Below are 25,731 nucleotides of genomic sequence, written 5' to 3' on the forward strand. Positions count from 1 at the left end.
TGATCTCTTTACTTAGTATAGAGTTGGTCTTCTGTTACCAAAGTTAATTGAAAATGAATCTTAATGGAGAGTGGTACTGGGAAGGGGTGAGGGAGAAGGAGAAGGGGTAGGAGCGTGAGTGGGAAGGCGGGTGTTATGGGAAGAATAACTATATTCCTAAAATTGTACATATGAAATTTGTATTCCTTAAAAAATAAATAAAAATAAGGCCAGGCTGGTGCCGCCTGCCTTTCTCTGTCTCTCTCTCACTGTCTGTAACTCTTTAAAAAAAGAAAAAAAAAAGAGAAGTGAAATTGAAAACAAATTGGAAGAGAAAACCAAGGAAACAAAAAGGCGTTGTTAAAAGAACAGTAAAATTGCTAAGTTTTCAGTCTGGGTAACAGACAAAACAGAAAACACAAATTACTAACATTATAAATCAAAGCGGGGCAGGGTGCAGTCTGTGCATAATAGGTTAAGCCTCAGCCTGTAGCACCGGCATCCCATATGGGTACCAGTTTGGGTCCCATCTGCTCCACTTGCAATCCAGCTCCTTGATGATGGCCTGGGAAAGCAGCGGAGGATGGTCCAAGTGCTTGTGCCCCTACACCCACCTGGGAGACCCAGAAGTTCCTGGCTCCTGGTTTTGTCTGGCTCAGCTCTGGCCTTTGTGGCCATTGGAAGACCTCTCTCACTGTCTCTCCCTCCAATTCTGCCTTGCAAATAAATAAATCTAAATAAATAAATGAAAGAGGGGCTATCACTACTGACTCCATGCTTACAAGCAGGATAGTAAATTTTATGAACCTCTGTCATAATACATGAACCTAGATGAAATGGACCAATGCCTGGAAATACACAATTTTCCAACTCACGCAAAGAGAAATAGACAATATCAACAGGTGTGTATTTAAAAAAATTGAATCCATAATTAAAACCTTCCAAAACAGAAAGCACAAGGCTCTGATGGATTCACTAGTGACTTCAATCAAACATCCAATGAGGTATAGGAGCAGGTCTTCGGCCTAATGGTTAAGATGTCCACGTCCCATATTGGACTGACTGGGTGTGATTCCTGGCTCTAGACTCAATTTCAGCTTTCTGCTGATTTAGACCCTGGGAGGCAGCAGGTCATCATTCAAATGGTTGGGTCACTTCCACCCATGTGGGAGACATAGATAGAATTCCTGGCTCTTGTTTCTGGCCCTGGCCCAGCCTACCAGTCATTTCAAGCATATGAAATGTGAATGAAAAATTAGAATGTGTGATCTCAAATAAATAAATACTTAAAAAAAAAAAACTAAATTATCTAGGGCCGGCGCTGTAGCGCAGTGGGTTAACGCCCTGGCCTGCAGCGCCAGCATCCCATACGGAAGCCGGTTCTAGTCCCAGCTGCTCCATTTCCAATCCAGTTCCCTGCTATGGCCTGGGATAGCAATAGAAGATGGCCCAAGTCCTTGGGCCCCTGCACCCGTGTGGGAGACCTGGAAGAAGCTCCTGGCTTCTGGCTTTGGATCGGCGCAGTCCTGGCCATTGCTGTCAATTCATAGAAGATCTCTCTCTCTCTCTGCCTCTCTTCTCTCTGTGTAACTCTCTCAAGTAAAAAATAAATCTTTTTTTAAAAAAGCTAAATTATCTAAATCTATTCTAGAAAACAGAAGCAAAGGAAACATGTTTTATGAGGCCAGAATTACTGTCATATCAAAATCAGATTGTCACGAGAAAACTACACACTAGTAACTCTTATGAGCATAGGTACGAAAATCCTCAAAAAGTATTAGTAAGTCAAACAATGTATAAAAATTATATACCATGACCAAGTGAAATTGTCATAAATCTGTGGGTGTTAAGACAGGAGTAGGGGGGCTGGTGCTGTGGCAGAGCCGGTAAAGCCACTGCCTGCAGTGTCGGCATCCCATGTGGATAATGGTTCAAGTCCTGGCTGCTCCACTTCTGATCCAGCTCTCTGCTATGGCCTGGGAAAACAGTGGGCCCCTGCACCCATGTGGCAGGCCCGGAAGAACCTCCTGGCTCTGGGCTTTGGATCAGCACAGCTCTGGCCATTGCAGTCAATTGGGGAGTGAACCAGCAGATGGAAGACCTCCCTCTCTCTGCCTCTCCTTCTCTGTGTAACTCTTTCAAATTAAAAAAAAATAAAATAAAAAGGACAGGAGCAGAAAAATACAGAATTTGAAAACAGATCAGTCATTAAATGGTCATTGTTCTAATTATAAGATACTACATAGCAGTGGGACAGACAATTGTCTTTTCAATAAAGTGTTTCATCAACTGGATATGTACTTTTTAGATTTATTTATTTGAAAGTCAAAGTTACACAGAGAGAGAGAGAGGTCTTCCATCTGCTGGTTCACTCCCCAATTAACTGCAACGGCCAGAGCTGAGCCGATCCAAAGCCAGGAGCTTCTTCCAGGTCTCCCATGTGGGTGCAGGGGCCCAAAGACTTGGGCCATCTTCTACTGCCTTCCCAGGCCATAGCAGGGAGCTGGATCATAAGAGGAGCAGCCAGGACTTGAACCAGCGCCCATATGGGATACTAGCACTGCAGGCGGTGGCTTTACCCACTTCGCCACAGCAACAGCCCCAGATATGTAGAATTCTATTTCACACTATATACAAAAATCAAGCCCAGATACATTATAGGTCTAAGTATGAAAGGCAAATCAATAAAGATAAAATAAACAAATGCTTTCATGAGCTTATACTTGGGAAACATTATAGAAAAGGACTATCCATATAGAAAAATATCAGTAAGTTGGGCTTCATTAAGAATTTTGTTCATCTAAAGATGTCACTACTTCAAAACAACCTAGGAGTTGTAGAAAGTGTTAGAGGTGTGGATAACACAGTACTTGTTATGAACTGCTAGTTGTTGAATCTAGATAACGGGTACATGGTAGCTTGTTTTAGTCTTTCAACTTTTGAGTATATTTAAAACTTAAATGACATAAAATTCGTACATATTTGTGGGATACTGTGATGTTTTGATACATGTATGCATTGTTTACTATCTGAGTGAAGGTCCACATACCTTAAGATTTTTATTTTTCATTAACAAATCATAGTTGTTCCTATTTATTAGGGGCACCGTATATAATACATGTATATAATGTGCATTGATCACATCAGGGTAACAAGCAAATCTATCACTGTAACCTTAATTGAAGTGCCTATATTCTCTTTTCTGTTCTCACATTCTGCATAGCAAAAGCTAATTGTTGACTCTGTGACTGATCATAACTTTTAACTCAGTAGTTAAATAATGCTTAAGAAGTCTAGGGATTTCCTACAAGGAAGTGGCTAGAAATCCAAGAACTCAGTTAAGAAAGGAATTTGCATCCACAAACCCCAATGTCAAAGGAACCACTGCATGGACAGAAATTTATCACTATCAACTGCAAACAGCCAAACTTTGTCCAAAGGGCCTCCATCTAACTCATGCCATGAATATCAGAACTGACCTCAGGAATGTACCTGACCATCTACTAAGCCCATTATTCCTCCCTAATGGTCCACTCCCCACTCTTTCCTCCTATAAGAGGTTCTCGGGCTAACTGGGAAGACCCCTTTTCAAGATAGAAATATCTGCAGCCCCTACCCCCAAGACTGCTGGCCTCTTGAATAGACTCGATTTCCTTGCATCCACTTTTAAGATTTATTTATTTGAAAGTCAGAATTACACAGAGAGAAGAGGCAGAGAGAGAGGTCTTCCATCCACTGGTTCACTCCCCAATTGGCTGCAATGGCCGGAGTTGCACCGATCCAAAGCCAGGAGCTTCCCCTGGGTCTCCCACATGGGTGCAGGGGCCCAAGAACTTGGGCCATCTTCTACTGCTTTCCCAGGCCATAGCAGAGAGCTGGATTGGAAGAGGAGCAGCCGGGACTAGAACCAGATGCCGGCACTTCAGGCCAGGGCGTTAACTCACTGCGCCCCAGCACCTGCCCCCCTTGCATACACTCTTGTCTCTGGTAAACGGGTCCTGAAGTGGTGAGTAGAATGGGACTTTACTTCCTGGTAATCTCACTTCAGAGATTTCTCAAGTTGACATTTAAGAAATTCAGAATATTCAAAATCTTCTCTACCAGCCATTTTCAAACACATTGACATTTTTCATAATACAAATCAAAGGTAGGACTTTTCAGAGTGACAAGTCAAGTCATGGAGTGAAAAAATGTATGTACAACACAAGTATCTGATAAAGGGCTGGAGACCAAACCCATAAAGCAGGACCCAGACTCTCATCTGCCTCCCTTAGTACAAGATGTCCTTGCCTGTCCTTTATACAAAGAAATTCATTGAATTGTCGGAGTGATACAGCTGGCCCAACAAAGTTCTAATTACCAGACTCAAGAAGTCATTTGCTTCTCTAATAGATAAAACTCTCTTGGCAGTATTGTCTGAGGGTTTTGTTTAGGGGAATTCCAGGTCCAAGTAGAAAAAATCGCAGGTCTGTGGCAAAAGTTAACTACTACTTGTATGTAACCCCTGAGACCAACTGAATCCCACCTGGCCATCATAAAATTTTCCTTAAGAGCATGGCATTGCCAACCAAAGCAAGGTGACAAGTACCACTGACTAACCAGGTACTTGGACATGAGGCGAACTTGTACCTCTCAGCCCCAGTTTCAATGTATAATTAGACTGTTGCCTCCTAACTTCTTGGGGAGCCTAGGTATTAAACAAAAGCTGCCTATCCTCTTGCTCTGTGTTTTGCAATAAATACCTCCTATCTTTCACCACTCCAATGTCAGTGATTGGCTTTCTGTGTATTGGGTGAGCAGACTGAGGTTTGAAGATTCTATAGCAACACCTCCAACTAATTTGGGAGGTTGTTCTACAACAGATTAGTACAAAGATGGCATAACCACTGCACATCATTGGTGGGAATATAAAATGGTACAACCACCATGGAAAATATGAATGTTGTCTAAAAGTTGTAAGGAATTCACATGATTCAGCAATTCTACTTCCAGGTGTCCTACTGATGTTCATAGCAGCATCAATCATTACAGCTAAAATGTGGAAGCAATACAAGTATCCCCTGAAGGATGTATTAAACCCAAGCAATAGATACTATCAAATCTTTAAAAGGGAGGAAATTCTGTAATATGCCTTGACATAAATGAATTTTGAGGATTTCATGCTAACGGAAATAAGCCAAGTAGAGCTGGCAGAAAGCAGAGCAGTGGTTGCTAGAAACTGGGTGGAGGGTAAAATGGGGAGTTTTTGTTATTTGGCTTAGAGCTTCGGGTTTATATGATAAAAATATGGATATTTATATGATAAAAATATGATGGTTGCACACATTATGAATGTATTGAACACCAATGAATCATATACTTCAAAGTGGTTCAGGACTCCTGTATCTCACATCAGAAAACCTGGGTTCAATTCCCAGTTCTAGCTCCAAACTGTGTCTTCCTGCCAGTGCAGAAGCTGGGAGGCAGCAGTGAAGGCTCAAGTCATGAGGTCGCTGCCAGTCCTGTAGGAGACTTGAATTGCATACCTGCCTCCCATCTTTGGCCTAGGGGCATTGTGGGCATTTGGAGAGGGACTCAGTGAATGGGAGCTTTCTATTTGCCTGTCCCTCTGCCTTTCAAATAATAAAAAAAAAGAATATGAAGATGTTTGTCTCATTTTCCAAAATAAATTGAAAAAAGTTAAAAATATAACACACTGTTAAAAGCTGACAAGAATAGGTAAGACAATGTACACAAATAAGACACTTAAACAAGCACTTCACAAAAGATGCTCAATCTCATTAGCTTCAGGGAATGCAAATTTAAAAACTGACAATATCAAGTGCTGGTGAGGATATACAGCACTGAGAATTCATGAATACTACTGGTGCAGATATAAATCAACACAATACCTTTAGAAAACAGTCTGACATTATCTCCTAGAGTTGAAGATAAGATCACTCATCAATTACCAACTGTTTCTAAGTGGAGTAGAAATAGAAAAGAACAATTGATCATAATGATAGGACTAAGAGTCAAAGGGATCACATAAACAAGACTAGTGTCTGCAAATACTAACTGATAGAATAAAAAAGGGAGAGAACGATCCAACATGGAAGCGGGATACACAGCAGACTCATAGAATGGCAGATGTCCTAAACAGCACTCTGGCCTCAGAATCAGCCCTAAAGGCATTTGGATCTGGCTGAAAAGCCCATGAGAGTATTTCAGGCATGGAAAGCCAAGACATTCTGGCAAAAAAAAAAAAAAAAAAAAAACAAAAAACAAAAACATGACCTAAATGAAAGATCTCTGCGAGTGAGATCCCAGTGGAAAGACGGGGCCATCAAAGAAGGAGGTACCTTTCTCTGAAGGGAGGAGAGAACTTCCACTTTGACTATGACCTTGTCTAAATAAGATCTTAGTTGGCGAACTCAAGAGGCTTCCATAGCCTTGGCAACTCCTGACAAGAGCCTAGGGTGATTACTGATGCCATAAATAAGAGTGTCAATTGTTAAGTCAACAACAGGAGTCACTGTGCACTTACTCCTCATGTAGGATCTCTATCCTTAATATGCTATACATTGTGATTTAATGCTATAACTAGTACTCAAACAGTATTTTTCACTTTGTGTTTCTCTATGGGTGCAAACTGTTGAAAGCTTTACTTAATATATGCTAAATTGATCTTCTGTATATAAAGATAATTGAAAATGAATCAATATGAATGGAAGGGGAGAGGGAGTGGGAGAGGGGAGGGTTGCTGGTGGGAGGGAAGTTATGGGGGGGAAAAAGCCACTGTAATCCATAAGCTGTACTTTGGAAATTTATATTCATTAAATAAAAGTTAAAAAAGAATGAAAAAAATATAAAAGAAATGTGTGTCTGTATGCACCAGGAGACATGAATAAGAACATCTACACAAGGAGTTATTATAATAGCCACGAACTGGCCAGCCACATGCCCTATTAGTGCCTGGGTTCCAGTTTTGGATCCACTTTGAATTCCAGTTTCTTGTTGATACATACCCTGGGAGCCATCAGGCGACAGCTCAAGTACTTGGGTCCCTGTCAATATGGGAAACCAGGAATGAGTTCCTGGCTCCTGGTTTTACTCTGGCCCAACTCTGCCTGTCACAGACATTTGGAAAGTGTATTAGTGGATAGAAAGTCTTTCCTTGTCTATTTCTCTCTTTCAAATCAATTTTTTTTTTAACTTTTATTTAATGAATATACGTTTCCAAAGTACGAATAATGGATTACTATGGCTTCCCCCCCATACCGTCCCTCCCACCCACAACCCTCCCCTTTCCCACTCCCTCTCCCCTTCCATTCACATCAAGATTCATTTTCGATTATCTTAATATACAGAAGATCAGCTTAGTATACATTAAGTAAGGATTTCAACAGTTTGCTCCCACACAGAAACATAAAGTGAAAAATAATAGATGATTTTTTTTAATGATGATGAAATCAGATCAGACCTATTGTCATGTTTAATCCCAGTGAGAGTCAAGTTGGGAGTTGATAGTTTCTTTTCTTTTCTTTTCTTTTTTTTTTTTTTTTTTTACAGAGGATCAGTTTAGTATGCATTAAGTAAAGATTTCAACAGTTTGCACCCCCATAGAAACACAAAGTGAAATATATTATTTGAGTACTCGTTATAGCATTAAATCTCAATGCACAGCACATTAAGGACAGAGATCCTACATGAGGAGTAAGTGCACAGTGACTCCTGTTGTTGACTTTACCAATTGACACTCCTGTCTATGGCATCAGTAATCTCCCTATGCTCCAGTCATGAGTTTCCAAGGCTATGGAAGCCCCTTGAGTTCTCCGACTCTTATCTTGTTTAGACAAGGTCATAGTCAAAGTGGAGGTTCTCTCCTCCCTTCAGAGAAAGGTACCTCCTTCTTTGAAGACCTGTTCTTTCCACTGAGATCTCACTCACAGAGATCTTTTGCCAGAGTGTCTTGGCTTTCCATGCCTGAAATACTCTCATGGGCTTTTCAGCCAGCTCCGAATGCCTTTAGGGCTGATTCTGAGGCCAGAGTGCTATTTAGGGCATCTGCCATTCTATGAGTCTGCTGAGTATCTCACTTCCCATGTTGGATCACTCTCCCCTTTATTTATTCTATCGGTTAGTGTTAGCAGGTACTAGACTTGCTTATGTGCTCCCTTTGACTCTTAGTCCTTTCATTATGATCAATTGCGAACTGAAATTGATCACTTGGACTAGTGAGATGGCATTGGTACATGCCACCTTGATGGGATTAAATTGGAGTCCCCTGGTATGTTTCTAACTCTACCATTTGGGGCAAGTCAGCTTGAGCATGTCCCAAATTATATATCTCTTCCCTCTCTTATTCCTACTCTTATGTTTAACAGGGATCACATTTCAGTTAAATTTCAACACTTAAGAATAACTGTGTATTAATTACAGAATTAAATCAGTCATATTAAGTAGAACAGACAAAAAAACTACTAAGAGGGATAATGTATTAAGTTGTTCATTAACAGTCAGGGCTATGCTGATCAAGTCACCGTTTCCCATAGTGTCCCTTTCACTTCAACAAGTTTCCTTTTTGGTGTTCAGTCAGTTGTCACCGATCAGGGAGAACATATGGTATTTGTCCCTTTGGGACTGGCTTATTTCACTCAGCATGATGTGTTCCAGATTCCTCCATTTTGTTGCAAATGACCAACCTAAATGCCCATCAACGGTAGACTGGATAAAGAAATTATGGGATATGTACTCTTTAGAATACTATACTGCAGTAAGAAACAACGAAATCCAGTCATTTGCAACAAAATGGAGGAATCTTTCAAATCAATTTAAAAAGTTTTTTAAATACCCAGAAAACTAAAATGCAATGTTAGAACTCAAACTAGTGGTCATCTTTTGGAAGAAGGAAGTTGGCTGAGATTTTCTGGGCCCCTGAAGGGAGTGATTTCAAGGATGAAATCTCTGAGTTGAGTTCATACACAGGTGTGTGCTTGTGATGATGAACTGAGCTATATGTTTTACTTTAGGAACTTTAAACATGTAGGACTTCAATAATAAAGTTTTAAGATAAAGAGACAAATGTGAACACACTGAACTGGTAAAGTAGTCAAATTGTTAAGATAAAAATAAGATGTTAAATTGAGGATGCCCTTACCTCCTTAGGATTGATGTACTTGACTACCTGACGTGGCTCCCCTTGTCTTCTTAAATTAATCAGGCTTTTAAAGTGCTCAAACACAGCAATATTCTAAAGGTTCAAACACATAAGATTTTATGGTCAAAACTAGATTTTGTACTTCTAATTATCTTTTTGCCTAAGTAGGGAAAAAGGAATAAAAACAATAGAAGAGACTTATGTACAAAAGCTGTATTTTAGATATATTATATACTCGGAATTTAATTTGACAAGCTGGATAATACTGGTATTATTCTCAAAGACTTTTACCCTTGAATTTCTTATTACATCACTATCAACTATAAATACTCAAAACTTAAGTTGTACTATCTATGTATTCTCTCTAGAGTAATCTAGGAGAAAAACAAAGCACAGCTTACTTGATAAGAATACAAAGTATGGCCTATTATCTGGGTTCAGTTATTAGTACTTCAGTTGCAGGACTCTGAGCAAGTTGCTTAACCTTTCTTTGCTTAGTTTTTTCATCTAAAAATGGAATAGTCAGCTATTTCACACAGCTACGATGAAAAACAAATGAGTTAATATGTGTAAAGCACTTTGGGTACTATCTGGCACCAGAGAGCGTTCAATAAATACAATCATTTTCTAGATATTACAAGGCTTCTTAAGCCTTGTCATGGATTCATACAGCAATACTTATTCTGCATTCTACTGGTCAAACTCAGGTCCCAGTAGGATACAGGAAATCAAGTACATGGTTTGAGACATAGGAAGTTCTATGCACAGCAGAGCCTCACTTAGAGGCGGCCTGAAGCACAATGGTGAAGGGACATTTTTCTACGGGGTAAAATCTCAAGTAATAAACCTGATTGTCTATTATATGTGGAAGGAATATTTAAGACCAGAAGTATAGATCTAGAAAACTGGTGGTGACTGATATTTTGCTGGGTGATCAGGTATTTGGAAAGAACATAATCAGAAATTTGATGACAAAAAGATCTACCAAAGAATATGTGCACAGGCCTACACACTTCTCCAAATGGACACTAAGTGTGGAGACACTTGTTCTCTGTATGCATGTTCACTTCCAATCACAGGAATAGCACTCGGTCATACAGAAGAATGAACTCTTGTCTTTTGCAACAAAATGGATGCAACTGGAGACCACTATGCTTAGTGAAATAAGCCAGTCCCCAAAAGACAAATATCATACATTTTCTCTGGTATGCGGTAGTTAGTATGATCTGTGAATATATGAATATGTATGAATGAATGTATATGAATGAAACTGACATCTTATGATTTTTATTGATTATATCCCTTGTCTATATGCCTGTGGAACAGTGGTCTTTCTGTTTTTCACTTGTTGAACATTATAGTTAGTGGTGCATTAAGCCTTTGATTATAAAGTGAATTGAAATTATGTTATGGTAAAAATTCTAGGGGAAGAAAAGAAGGAAGGCATCGGGGGAGGGGAAGGGAAGTATGGTTATTTTCTTGAAGTACTGCCTATAAAATACAGGAAATCTGTTCTCTTCAGTAATAAAATTTTTAAATGTCATCAAAGCAGAATTATTATTAAATTAAAGAAGACACTAAGAAAAAAAGACATCCCAAATTCATGGGATAAAAGATTTAATATTTGTATGTCAGTATCACACAAACTGATCCAAAGACTAATAAATTTGCTGTATAAAATAGAATGGCACTATGTAAATAAACAGAAGAGCCCATATTAAAATTCATATGGAATCTCAAGGAACCCTGAAAAACAAAGATAATCTTGAAAAGTAATTTAAAACTGACAAAGTATGAAGTGGAAAAGTCAAACTTTCTGAGCTCAAAACCTACTAAATCTACAAAGATCAAAATTGTTTGGTATTGACATAAGAACAGGTATGGAACAAAATAGAGAACTCAAAAATGTATTATTACAAATGTGATAAACTTGTAAGAGTGCCAGAATTGCTTAATGGAGGAAGGACAGTCTTTCCAACAAATAGTACTATGAAAGGTCTATGTCCATAAGTAAAATAATGAAATTGGACCCTTACCTTACACCATATACAACCATACTTAAAGATGCTTAAAGGACTTAAATTAAGGTTAAAATCACAATACAGAGGAATAAAAACAGAGCAAGAATTCCATGACATTGGACTTAGTAATGATTCATTTGATATGACACCAAATGTAAAACAAAAAGAAATTGGACTATATGAAAAAGTAAGAATCTTAATAGTATCCCATATGTATGATAGGCTTTCTTCATTCTTTTTAATTCTTTTCTCTTTATTTTTGTCTGAGTAATTTCAAAAGCTTTGTCTTCCAGATGAGAAATTCTTCCTTCTCTTTGGTCTATTCTGCTGTGAAAGCTCTCAGCTATATTTTATTTCCTTGACTTTGATTTTCAGTTTCAAAATCTGTTTGGTTCATTTCACTCATTTCTATCTTTTACTGAATTTCTCGTTCCTATTACCTATTGTTTCCTTCAATTCTTTAAATGGTCTTACCTGTATTCTCTTGCATATCATTGTTTTGCATTTTTTAAAATTTCCTTCAGATCAGAATCTATTTCTGGAAAATTATTAAGTTCTTCCTTGTTTCTTCATGTTTCCTGATCCCTATGTTGGCATCTACACATCTAGTATAATTATTCCTTTTTTTTAATTCTTAAAAATATTTTATTAGAAAGGCCAAGTAACAGAGAGGAATAAACACACACACAGAAAGTTAGAGAGAGAGAGAGAGAGAGAGAGAGAGAGAATGAATGAATGAATGAATGAATATATCTTCCATCTACTGGTTCACTACACAAATGGCTTGGGGAGATAAATAACAAAGGTGGCTCCACCAAGCGATCACTTTTTCTGTGTGGGCAAACAGTATTATTTGAGAAAGATACCATTAACACTTTCACAGTTAGAGAGCAAAAGTCTATGCCTGGCTTCAAAGTTTTCCAAGTCTCTTGTAAAAGGATGATGCTCCTGATCACTTTTCATGGAAGGAGATGTTCAGTTACAATTCTCAAAATCCTAAGAAACAGGATTATTTCAAGTCTATTCTGCCTGTACTGTAGGAATGGAAAAACAAAGTCTAAGTGACAGAATATTTTTTAAAAACATGCTTACTGAGTATCTTAACTCCAGTGTTGAGACCTATTGCTCAAGTTTACTTCAAAATATGATTTCTCACTAACAATGCACCTGATCACCTAACAGCTCTAATGAAGATGTACAATGAGATCAATGGGGCTGTTATGCCTGTTCATATGAAATCCATCCTTCAGCCCGTGCACTAAGGAGTAATTTCAACTTCCACATCTTCTTATTCATGAAACAGATTCAATGAAGCTATTGTTGCCATATGAAGTGACTCTTATGGATACCCACTAAGTTAATTGAAAACCTTCTGGAAAGTATTTACCATTTTACATGCCATACAGAAGAGTAAAGGTTCAGGAGGAGAAGTCAAAAAACCAACACTAACAGGCACTTGGAAAAGACTGCTTTCAACCTTCATGGGATGTTCAAGATTTCAGTACAAGCAACTGCAGATGTGGTAGACATAGCAAGACACCTAAAATTCAGAGTTGGAAGATGTGACAGAATTGCTACAATCTCATGATAAACTTTAACAGGTAAGAACTTATTTCTCATGGATGAGTAAAGAAAATAGTTTCTTGAGATAAAGTCTATTCTTGGTAAAGATGCTATGCACACCATTGAAAGGACAAGGAATTTGGAGTATCCCATAAATTTAGTTGATAAATCAGCAGCAAAATTTGAAAGGACTGGTTCAAGGTCTAGAAGGAGTTCTGCCATTGTACTAGTACCTGGTCCAGATGAGGAACTGAAATACTTGTGAAGCTAATGAATTAATTTTTTGAAACTTCTTTAAAAGGATGCCTCTAAAGGGATGGTATACAATTCTGTAAATATACTAAAAACTATTCAATTGTATAATTTTTAAACTATTAAGTTTTATGACATGTAAATTTCCTCTCTATGAAATTGTTACATAAACTTACAAGAAAGCGTTTCCAGGCCTTCTGAATGACTCTGGCAGCTTTATCCTCCTTCATAGATTCTGTTTCATGTTTCCTGGGCATTTTCAAGTCCTAAGAAAGAAAAAAAGTGTATTTTAAATTACTTTATATGTTGTTATAAAACTGTTACTACAACTTGTAGAAATTTAATAGAGAACTGTATAAATAAAACAATGAAAATGAGATTTTGAACCTAAATAATTATAATAAAAATCTAAATAGTCACTTATTACTGATTAATATATTGCCACTTGTTTATATTTTCTATGTCCAACAACTATACATAGCAGGTCTTACTATTACGCCTGTCATAGAGACGAGACTAAGCTTCAAGGCCTAAGTTCAAATAGTAACTAAGCTAGTACTGAGCCCAAGTCTGTCTTAAAAGTCTGATCTTTACCTTTAAATAAATTATTATATGACTTCAAATAAATATTTCTCTATATGCAGAGACATAATTGCATCTATATAATTTCCCAGGTCCCCGACCTAGAATTAGAGATGATTATAAACTTTCTTTTTCAGTCTTAACTACATTGATTACTTAATAGCTTATGCATTAAATTGTCAAAAATGTTGAAGCTGGGTATGAAACAGCAAAATGTTGATTTTATTAATATTGTCAAGTATATACTAATAAAGAAGTCAGAAAAGATTATAGTTTAACTGCTTTCAAAGTAACATTAAGGAGGCTAGCATTATGTTGTAGCATGTTAGGCCTCCACAATGCCAGCATTCCATATGTGCGCTGGTTCGAGACTCGGCTGCTGCACTTCCAATCCAGCTACTTGCTAGTCCACCTGGAAAGGCAGCAGAACATGGCCCAAGTGCTTGGAACCCTGTACCCACATGGGAGACCCCAAAGAAGCTACAGACTCCTGGCTTCAGCCTGGCCCAGCCCAGCCATCATGGCCAAGATCTTTCTAGCTCTCCTCCTCTTTCTTCAATGCTGCCTTTTAAATCAATAAAAAATAAGCCTTTAAAGAAAAAAGGCACATTAAATTCAATTTTTACTTATGCTGTTTAAACAATTATTACTCTAAAAACATCTCATTCAAAACAGAAACTATTCCAGTACTGCTCCAGTGTTCTAAGAGTGATACAATCTACACATTCTGGCATATTATGTACTACAGTTTCATTTTTTTCAGTATAATTAATGAAATAATGAGAGGAAATACATAAATTTGCAAGTAGTTCATAGTTTTCTGGTAGTTCAAGATTTATTTATTTGAGAGGCAGTGTTACAGAGAGGAGACAGAAGTTTCCCATCTGTTGGTTCTGTCCCTAAATGGCACAACCACCAGGGCTGGGACAATATGAAGTCAGGAGCTTCTTCCTGGTCTCCCATGCTGGTGCAGGAGCCCAAGCACTTGGGTCATTTTCCACTGCTTTTCCAGGCCACAAGCAGAGAGCTGGATTGGAAGAGAAGCAGCCTGGACATGAATTGGCGCCCACATGGGCTGTGGGCACCACAGGTGGAGGCCCAGCCTACTGTGCTACAGAGCCACCCATTGCAGTCTTCCATATAACCATAGAAACAAGACTAGAATAGACAAGTTGTGCTTTAGTTTTTAGACATAGCTTAATATTGTTAGACTTCAATGTTATCCTTTGTAAGAAAGTATTGCAATTGACTACCTCCAAAGGTACTGTCAGTTTCACAATTCCGAGAGTAAAAATAAAAAAGGCAGGCCCTGTACCAAACAGAGGAAAACATATTTTACTTAATCTCAGAATAGTTCACAGTATAAATGCTACATTATGTTTATAGTAATAATTTTGTTCTCAAATGCTTTGTTACAGTTAAAAGTTTTGCTAAAATATTTTAAATTCCTAAGTTTTACTTATAAAACACAAAATGTATGGTTTTCAGGAACCAAAGCCCTCAAAACTATTTAAACCTCTGCTAAACTATGAGTAATATTTAGATAGAGACCAAACAGGAAAACTATCTAAAGGATATGTCATTTTCAGGGAAAAATGAAAGGAAGATCTGTATATTCTCTTAATTTATATTTTCTCTTGTTTCTTAGTATTTGGAAGCTTAAAACTCAAGTTATCTTATTGTTGATCATATTTGTTATGGAGTTGTAAAAATTGACATTTAAGCATAAGGAGGAGTTTCTGTAGGCATACAGTTTGTCTTTTCGTTCCCTATATATTATTTTTTAAAGATTTGTTTTATTTATTTGAAATACAGTTACAGAGAGAGGCATAGACAGAGAGAGAAGTCTTCTATCTGTTGATTCACTCCCCAGATGGCCGCAATGGCCGGAGCTGCGCCGATCTGAAGCTAGGAGCTTCTTTGGGTCTCCCACGCAGGTGCAGGGGCCCAAGGACTTGGGCCATCTTCCACTGCTTTCCCAGGCCATAGCAGAGAGCTGGATCGGAAGAGGAGCAGCTGGGACTAGAACCGGTGCCCATATGGGACGCCGGTGCTTCAGGCCAGGGCTTTAACCCACTATGCCACAGCTCCAGCCCCCCTACATATTACCTTAATACAAGAGGAGCAGGGAGACAGGTTGTATCCCTCGGTCTGAAGGACAATACATCAAGGGTTAAATCTTAGCAAATTCTACCTCATACCGAGCTGTATGATCTTGTGTAATAAGTTACTTAATTTACTCAAACCTGAGTTTCCTCAGTTATAAAATTCAGAGAGTCATTGCATCTACTTCATAGAATTGTGAGGATTAAATCAGATAATGTAGGTAAGAGGTTTAGTACAATTCCTAGCCTATCATAACCACTTAATAGATTGGGAAACTTTTTTTGAATAATAAAGACTTATTCCTTTCATTACTGTCATTAGAAAAATTATCTAACTGAACAGTTTAAGCGCAATTATTCTCTTAATTTACAGAGAACCTATTAGAACAAATGAGGGTAAAGAATGATGCTTAGGGCCTAAAAAAAATCTCATTTTGATTAAAGAACAGTATTTTTATAAATGCTGTTTCTAGCCAGCAGGTGGAGAACTAACAAAGAAAGCAAGTAGTTAATCTGTATATTTCAGGACACAGGAGGAAAAGATATTTTCCTTGTGAATACTATAAGTAGCCTTAATATTACTCAAGTACACTATATCACTAAAAGATAGCCTAGCCATTTGAGATTAAAAATCTTACCAAATTTTGAGCCGGCGCCGTGGCTCACTAGGCTAATCCTCCGCCTTGCGGCGCCGGCACACCGGGTTCTAGTCCCGGTCAGGGTGCCGGATTCTGTCCCGGTTGCCCCTCTTCCAGGCCAGCTCTCTGCTATGGCCAGGGAGTGCAGTGGAGGATGGCCCAGGTGCTTGGGCCCTGCACCCCATGGGAGACCAGGAAAAGCACCTGGATCCTGGCTCCTGCCATCGGATCAGCGCGGTGCACCGGCTGCAGCGGCGGCCATTGGAGGGTGAACCAACGGCAAAAAGGAAGACCTTTCTCTCTGTCTCTCTCTCACACTGTCCACTCTGCCTGTCAAAAAAAAAAAAAAAAAAAAAAAACTTACCAAATTTTAAAACATAGTGGAAGGGCCAGCATCTTGGTGCAGATTAAGCTACAGCCTGTGACACTGGTACCCCATGTCATTCCATATGATCTGCAGTTTGAGTCGCAGCTTTTCCACTTCTGATCCAGCTCCTTGCTAAGAGCCATCTTTCACTGCTTTCCCAGGTGTAAACACTTGGGCCCCTGCACCAACTTGGGAGACCTAGATGGAGTTTCAACCTCCTGGCTTTGCCCTGGCTTAGCCTGGGCTGTTGTGGACATTTGGGGACTGAACCAGCTGACACACCGCGCTGATCCGATGGCAGGAGCCAGGTGCTTCTCCTGGTCTCCCATGGGGTACAGGGCCCAAGCACTTGGGCCATCCTCCACTGCACTCACTCCCTGGCCACAGCAGAGAGCTGGCCTGGAAGAGGGGCAACCGGGACAGAATCCGGCGCCCCGACCGGGACTAGAACCCGGTGTGCTGGCGCCACAAGGCGGAGGATTAGCCTAGTGAGCCAGGGCGCCGGCCAAGGGTCAAGTTTTAAATTTATGTATTTTGCGAGCTTTTTTATTTTAAATATTTACTTTATTTGAAAGCAAGAGCGAGAGCTGGATGGACAAGTAACTTCAGAATTAAGAATGACATTAGCCCAGACAGAGGCTTCAACAACCTTGCTAAGTAATGTTCCAGTTGAGTAGCAGTCAAAAAAAGTCTGGGATGGATTCAGGCTCTGAGAAAGTTAAACCACGGAAGTACAGTAACAGTTTCTTGGGGTGCTATAGGGATCAGAAAGATGGAATGGTAGCAGGAGGATGGGAATGGATTTGAGAGGTTTTTTTTTTTTTTTAATATAGGATATTCTAAACCACAATGTGGTATAAAGGGGTAAATTAAAGCTGCAAGAGAGGGCAAATTAAAGGGTAAAACACTCAGTTTTAAGAAGACACAATCCAGAGCAGAAAGGGAAGGGGAGGGAGAGGCTGCAAGTAAGATAGATTCACACTTATTATGAGCCTCCAATTAAAGCAATAGTGAAAGTAATTCAGGTGTTTTAAAGATACTAAAAGTTACTATTAAACCACTGCTAAGAAAATTAAGTATCTTACTACATCCAGGTACCACTTGCAAATTCGAAAATAAAAGATGCTCCTGTTACCCATATGGGAGATGTGTATGGAATTCCTGGCTCCAGGCTTCAGCCTGGTCCAGTCCCTGCTGTTGAGGGCATTTGGAGAGTTAGCCAGTGGATGGAGGATCTTTCAGTCACTGCTTTTCAGATAAACCAAAGATTTTGCAGGCATGTTATCTACTTTGGGAGACACTGTCAAATCAACTGTAACAGTTCTGCCATTTGTTAGAGGTGAGGGAACAGGGATCAGAGGAGATGCAGGAAATACGTCACTAAACCCTCCCCACAGGTTTGACCCTAAAACTCCTCCCGAGGCTGACAATCTAAAAATCAGTGCAGCAAAGCTGCTCCCAGAACCCCTGCCTGCCCCAAACATGCAACATGGCTGCCCACTATGTTCCTGTGGTGACCAATAGCCTACTGCATAGTTGTAAAGAAATTACCAAGGCTGATACTCTTACTTCCATCATGTACCTGATGCCCTAACACTTGGTAAACTTCCTAAAGATGGCCAGAACTAGACAGTCACAAGATTCCTGGATATATCTACCCTGTCCTGCAAAACTCCACCAAAAGCACCAACCCCTATGCTTTGCAGTCACTTATAAAGGGATGACCCCAAGGTCGAAGCTCACTTTACAATGTGCCCAAGCTCCTTTCTGAGTATGTATTCTCACACTAAGTCATCTTATTCTTCTCATCTTTATCTCCCCCTCAATTCTCAGCCTGGAACCCTGGCTGCCAACACACTGGTCTGTTTTTCTGAATCAAAGCCCCCAAGATGGGTTCCAACTCCAAGACAACCCTAAGATTTTCTGTGATCGGAATCTCTACTTCCTATTGTTTCCCCGCACTGAATTTTTACTGACTCAACACATTTGTTTCATGGTTTTTGTCAGTTTCATAGTTTAACTTTCCCTTTTACAGTGTGGTCCCTTGCACTAAAAGTAGAAGAGAAACAAGTATTAACCTACTTCTTAAAAAAATTCTTTCCTTTTCCCATCTCTAAGTAATTCAATTAATAGACCTAAAGCCATTTTATGCATTGAATAGCAAAATCTTTCAAACTGCGGGAAACACATGTAGTACAGGAACTGGCTAGTGCTGGCATCGGGAATCTGAGCTCACAGGGTGGGCAATGAGTCCTTTTCAATCAGACACAAGCATTAACCGCAGACAAATCAGACGCTCCAAGGAAGAGATTAATCCCATACAGGATTATAAAACTATAGGCTAGGGGCCCAGGGGGAGACTTCGGGAGAGCAAACCCTGGGACACTGAAGATACGGGAGTCTGGGGCACACCAACAGGAAAGACTTAAACAGCAGCCAGCCAAAGATACTAGCAGTACCCGATTAGACGGAGACACCACCACTTTCTTCGTCTGCCAAACGGGACTGGCCCAAGATCCTCTGGTTTCCTTGGTAACTCGGCAACCGGAAATGACGTAGACCTGGTTACATTCAGCCCCTCCTCCCAGCCAATGGTTTTTCTGTGCAGCAGCCTTTCCAAGTCGCAGGGATCCCAGACCGATAAACAATGTGGTCGATGCCGTTGGATCCTTCATGTCGTCAATGGCTTTAAGCCAATGATTTTGAAAGCAAAACGTGAGCGATTATAACGTATTAAGCCCAACCTCTTTTATAAAGTCTGGTCACTTCAAGCAGGACTCTTCAAGATGGTAGAAAACATTTCGCTATCTTCCGTTTCATTAACTTATTTGTAAATAAGAAAACTCTCTGGGGCGAGTGTGGTTTAGCTGCCACCTATGATGCTGGAACCTATGATATGGGCACTGACTTAAGTCCCAGCTTCTCCACTTTCGATCCAGCTCTCTGATGATGTGCTGGGAAGATGGAGAACAGTTCAAGTGCTTGGGCCCCTGCACCCAAAAAGAGACCCAGAATTAGCTCCTGGCTCTGGCCTGCCCTGGTCTTGTGGCCATTTGGGAGGAGAACAAGTGGATGGAAGACCTCTCTCTCTCTCTCTCTCTCTCTCTCTCTCTTCGTCTCTTTAACTCTGCCTTTCAAGTAAAAATAATTTTTAAAAAGATTTAGTTATTTGAAAGGCAGAGTTACAGAGAGGGAAAGAGAGAGAGAGGTCTTTCATCTACTGGTTCACTCCCCAGGTGGCAGCAAACCACCAGGGCCGCGCCATGCGCCATGACAAAGACAGAAATCTAGAGATGTCTTCTGAGTCTCCCACGTGGGTGCAGGGGCCCAAATACTTGGGTCATCTCTGCTGCTTCCTCAGGTACATTAGCAGGAAGCTGGATCTGAAGAGGAGCAGCAACGAGTCATTATCAGCACCCAAATGGGACGGCAGCACCGCAGGCAGTGACTAAGCCTTCCATGCCAGAGCACTGGCCTCTAAACAAAAGAAAACTGTTCCTTCTAGCGGTTTGATAAGTTGTGCTGTAGATCAGAGTGACATGTGACTTTAGTTCACTGCTATTTCTAAAATCAAGGTCCTTTTGCTGGTAAAGCCTAAATCATTTTTAAGTGAAAACAGAAGACTTCTTGGGTTCTGAGATAACCTTAAGTTTGGTAGGGTCTGACTTGTAGCCTAGTGGGTTAAGCTGATGCTTGGGATGCCTGCATCCCCCATCCTAGTGCCTGTTGTTTGAGGTCACTTCTGAACCAGCTTCATGCAAATGTGCATCCTGGGAGGCAGATGATGGCCCAAGATTTGGGTTCCTCTCACCCATGTAGGAAACCCAGATGGAACTCCTGGTTCTCAACTGCAGCCTGGCCCAGCCCTGGTTGTTCTGTCCTTGGGAGAATGAACCAGAGATGGAAGACCCCTCTCACTTGCTCTGTCCCCTCCCCATTTCCCCCTCTCAAATAAATCAAAACTTCAAGTTATATAAACACTGCTTATCAAAACCAAGTTCGATATGCTTGACTCTGACCTACTTTGCCATTACTTTAGTAAGTCACAAATTACTGAAATTACGTTTCATTCAGAACTGCCCGTTTCTGGTATTTCCCTCCTATATAGTGCATGTAACTCAGTTTGCAGGGAAGATGATCATCTAAGGGGAGAAAAGACACCAAGAAAAAAAATCCTCTGTGATAAGGACATCTGTACACAGCAGATTCCCTGTGGGGCTAATCTGGTGACTCAACAAGCTTCTAGATTTCTTTAAAATCACTACATCACACACAGTCCTAAGCAGGAGGGTGAGCTTCAGTTCTCATTCCTGTAGTTGCCTCAGTGCAATAGTACACAGTAACAATGAAAAATCCAGTGCGGAAGTGTAGTCATGGAAACATTGCGAATACTTGCACCTCAGTTTTAACCTAGTTGCAACTGTGTTTAAAAATTTAAATTCAAAACTATGCAACAATGAGAATGTATTTGATTCTACTGAACTGTACGCCTTGAAGTGGTCAGAATGGCAATTTGGTGTGTATTTCATCGTAACTTGGAAAATTAAAATTATAAACCATAAAACAAAGCCAGCAAATCTTTCAGAACAAGAGGTGTTTTTTTTTGTTTTTTTTTTTTTTGTTTTGTTTTTTTTTTTTTTTTTGACAGGCAGAGTGGATAGTGAGAGAGAGAGACAGAGAGAAAGGTCTTCCTTTTGCCATTGGTTCACCCTCCAATGGCCGCCACGGCTGGCGCGCTGCGGCCGGCGCACTGCGCTGATCCGAAGGCAGGAGCCAGGTGCTTTTCCTGGTCTCCCATGGGGTGCAGGGCCCCAGAACAAGAATTTCTACATGTGCCTTCCGGAGGCCCGAGCGCCTGGGCCTCCATCTCCTCCATCCCCACCGTGTCCCCGCGGGGCGAACAAGAGAACCACCAGGCCGGAGCAGGCAGAGGGCCGGGCCGCCCTCCTACAACCTGGAGACCGGCCAAGGCGACTATGTGTGCAGCCCGCATGGCTATGGTGCCATCCCCACCGCTTCCCTGCCGCTGAAGTAGCACCTTGACAGTAGGGACTCCATTTTGGAGCACTTGAGACTGCATTCTGGGAAAGTACCCCCCCACACACACTGTGAGACTCTGGTCTGAAACTATGATCTCAAATAGTCGGACAATAGCAGTGCACTGCATCACCCTTGGCAGAGCACAAAACCCCCTAGCGTGATTGCTCAAGCTTAAAAGTAAAAAGGTTGCACCTGGGTTACCTGGGTTAATAATAAAGATGTAATTTGTCTATGTCTTACATATAATTTGGATTAATGTCAAAATCATAAATGATAATTGTACGATTGTAACTGGTATTGTCAAGATTATGATGGATATTAATTTCACCTAGGTCTTAGGTTATGTTGACCCCAGTAACTATGTACTCTTTTTGATCTTAGCAACTGTGTATAGCAACCGTGCATCCCTCCCCCTCCCAATTTTGCAGTTTTTGCCTTTATAAACCCTATGCTATAGTTCCTTGGGGCTGCTCTGTTCTGGTCTGATCAGAGAGCCCCAGCATGCTGGAAAAAAATAAAAAAAAAAAAAAACCTTTGCAATTTGCATGAGAGAAGTCTTTTGGAGTCGTTCCTCGGGCGGTGGGCGTTCTCGACCTTAACACCGCGGCCCTACCCCTACTTCGCACAGGGTTACCTACCCACCACCCCAGGGTGGATAACATCCACAGCCGGGTCGTCACCTGCTACCCGGTCAACTCTGTCGCTGTGGGGATGCTGGAGGAGGGCTTCACCTGCCTGGGCATCTTCTGGCCCGTCATCCCGCCTTCCTTTGGGTTCATGTGCTGCTTTGCCTCGAGGGAGCGGCGATGCCCCAGCTGTGGCTTTGCTTCGAGGGCACACTCGGGCTCCGAGGCCGGCCTTTGCTAATGTACACGTGCACAGCAGTTCTATTGGTTAAACTTCGGACAGTTCTGTAGGCGGGGTGGGATTAGAGGGGTATGCGGAGCCCAGTTCCCTGTGGAAAGGCAGCGACCTGGTCCCAAGATAAACGACAGCTCAAGAAAGCACTGCTTTTATTTTTTGCAGTCTTTAATTTGAGAGGTGAGAAATATTGTTTTAAATAAATGAGATCCATACCATCAAAAATAAAGAATTTCTAAGTGAAGAGCATTAAATAATCAACACGTTTAAGGCATACTGTGTTGTCTATGTAATATTAGAAGACTAAGCCCCACATTTTTAAGGCAAGTGCCTGTCTGAAACATTAAACAAAAACCAGGACACACAGGTGCCGGTATTGTGGCACAGTGAGTTAAGCCATGGCCTATGATGCCAGCATCCCATGTGGACTCTAGTTTCAGTCCCAGCTGCTCCACTTCCCATCTGGCTCCCTCTAATGAGCCTGGAAAAGAAGTGGAAAATGGCCCAGGTACTTGGGCCACCTCTACCCTCCTGGGATACAGGGATGGAGTTCCAGGTTCGTGGTATGGATCGGGCCCAGCATGGCCATTGCAGCCATCTGGGGAGTGAGCCACTGGATTGAGGATCTCTTTCTCTCCCTTTCTGTAGCTCTGCTTTCAAATAAGATAAACAGTTAAAATAAGATTTTTATTTATTTGAAAGGCAGAGTTACACAGAGAGAGGTCTTCTATCTGCTAGTTCATTCCCCAATAGTCACTGTCTGGGGCTGGACCAAGCTGAAGCCAGGAATCAGGAGCTTCCTCTGGATCTCCCACATGGGTGCAGGAGTCTCATGACTTGGGCCACCTTCTTTTGCCTTCCCAGGTACATTAGCAGGGAGCTGGACCAGAAATGAAGCAGCCAGCACTCGAACCAGTGCCCATATGGGATGCTGGCACTGCAGGTGGTGGCTTAACTCGCTATTTCACAACACAGGCCCCAATAAATAAAATCTTAAAAAATGACAATACTTATTATTTGATTACTTATGTTATCTCTAACCTGATCCAGAAGAACTCCAGAATTTCTAAGCCTTGAACTTTCTCTAATAAATGTAAATTGCTTTCAATTCTTTGAAAGAAAAAGTACCTTTCTTCAAAGTAGCCACAGTGTATCATTAAGATGTAAAACCCTCAGTTGTTCTCCTTAGTCACTTAAATGCACTTGCTTAAATCTACTAATAGATTACTAGTACAGAATTCAGAGGAACTTCCAGGTGGTTTCATCAAAATCCTATCCTCTCTGCTTGTCTGTTTATTTTTCCCTTCAATATAAAGGTCTTCAAAAAGTTCTTGGAAAATTCAATTAAGATATTCGGAGAAAAATCCCTGTGAATTCATGTTGTTAGTATTATGTTTATAAATATTCTTGCTTTCCAGTTAGAAGGCAAGTACTGGGGCTGGTGTTGTGGCATACAGTGGGTTGAGCTGCCACCTGAGATGCTGGTATCCCACATGGTGATGGTTCCAGTTCTGGCTGCTCCACTTCTGGTACAGCTTCATGCTAATGCACCTGGAAAAGCAACAGAAGATGGCCTAAGTACTTGGGCCCCTGCCACCCACGTGGGAGAACTGGAAGAAGCTCCTTGCTTCTGGCTTTGGAAGGGCCCAGCTCTGACTGTTGCAGCCATTTGGGGAGTGAACCAGCAAATGGAAGATCTCCCCCACCTCGGTCTCTCCCTCTGTGTTTAAATCCTGTCTTTCAAATAAATACATTTTTTAAAAAGACAAGAATTTATCTCTCTTCATAAGCCATGTAAAGTAAGAGATAAGGACACAAATGAATTGGTATGGGTGAAGGAAATATTTGTAGTGCAGAGGGAGAGAAATCACAATTATTTAACCCATTTCTTTGCTCCACCACTTTGGCACTGGAACAAACACCACCAATGAACAAGATGCCCCTGGATGTGAACATTGAATCTAACTGTGGATCACCGCGCCAATCCAAAGCCAGGAGCCAGGTGCTTCTCCTGGTCTCCCATGGGGTGCAGGGCCCAAGCACTTGGGCCATCCTCCACTGCACTCCCGGGCCACAGCAGAGAGCTGGACTGGAAGAGGAGCAACCGGGACAGAATCCGGTGCCTCGACTGGGTCCAGAACCCGGTGTTCTGGTGCCACAGGTGGAGGATTAGCCTATTGAGCCTTGGCACCGGCCAAAACAGTACTTTCTAACACTGTTTCATCTGAGGTGAGATAACTGAATCTAAAGCGAACTTAGCACCTTCTTATACTTAACACATTCCAGAGTCTGTAAATGTTAAAGGAAAATTCTTTAGACCATTAAACTTAGTAGTGTTCATTCAAGCTGGACACAAAAAAAAAAAAAAAAAAAAAAAAAAAAAGCTATGCAAACCAGGCAGCTCCCAGAATCTGAACAGGTTCTGAGAACTCCAGTCAACATTGATCTGACAGCCTTTAGAGATAAACAGAAATGAGGCATAGCCAATTATTAATTGGCTACAGCCTAATCAATCAGTTGATTATAGCTAAACTAGCTATTGGCTGTTTAGTTAATTGGCAACTAGGCTTTGTACAACCAAAGCTCAGTTACTGCCCTTTTTTTTTATTATTATTATTATTTTGACAGGCAGAGTGGACAGTGAGAGAGAGACAGAGAGAAAGGTCTTCCTTTGCGGTTGGTTCACCCTCCAATGGCCGCCGCAGCCGGCGCATCACGCTGATCTGAAGCCAGGAGCCAGGTGCTTTTCCTGGTCTCCCATGGGGGGCAGGGCCCAAGCACTTGGGCCATCCTCCACTGCACTCCTGGGCCACAGCAGAGAGCTGGCCTAGAAGAGGGGCAACTGGGACAGAATCCGTCGCCCCGACCGGGACTAGAACCCGGTGTGCCGGCACCACAGGCGGAGGAGTAGCCTAGTGAGCCGCGGCGCTGGCTCAGTTACTGCTTTTAAACTCTATTAGTTTGTTCTGTTGGGTCCAGTGCTGGACCCAACCTTGCCTCCCACAAAGTTTATTTAATAATTCTCCACATTGAGGCCGGCGCCATGGCTCACTGGGCTAATCCTCCACCTTGCGGCGCCAGCACACTGGGTTCTAGTCCCGGGCAGGGGCCGGATTCTGTCCTGGTTGCCCCTCTTCCAGGCCAGCTCTCTGCTGTGGCCAGCGAGTGCAGTGGAGGATGGCCC

General features: G+C 41.3%; 1 protein-coding gene across 1 annotated transcript in view; it reads right to left on the bottom strand.

The window, feature by feature from the left end:
- Nucleotides 1-19,195, bottom strand: part of C1H11orf65 (chromosome 1 C11orf65 homolog) — a 51,011-nt gene extending 31,816 nt beyond the window's left edge. The window contains exons 1-3 of the mRNA XM_002708485.6: nt 19,106-19,195; nt 13,131-13,220; nt 9,119-9,211 (exon numbers count right to left, since the gene is read on the bottom strand). Of these exons, the coding sequence (XP_002708531.1) occupies nt 9,119-9,211; nt 13,131-13,211 (174 nt within the window). The 5' untranslated portion in view covers nt 13,212-13,220; nt 19,106-19,195. The remainder of the gene's footprint in view (nt 1-9,118; nt 9,212-13,130; nt 13,221-19,105) is intronic.
- Nucleotides 19,196-25,731: the final 6,536 nt, after the last annotated feature.

Source organism: Oryctolagus cuniculus, chromosome 1 (genome assembly GCF_051225735.1).
Source record: "Oryctolagus cuniculus isolate XC-2025 breed Fujian yellow rabbit chromosome 1, ASM5122573v1, whole genome shotgun sequence".
Classification (NCBI taxonomy): Eukaryota; Metazoa; Chordata; class Mammalia; order Lagomorpha; family Leporidae; genus Oryctolagus; species Oryctolagus cuniculus.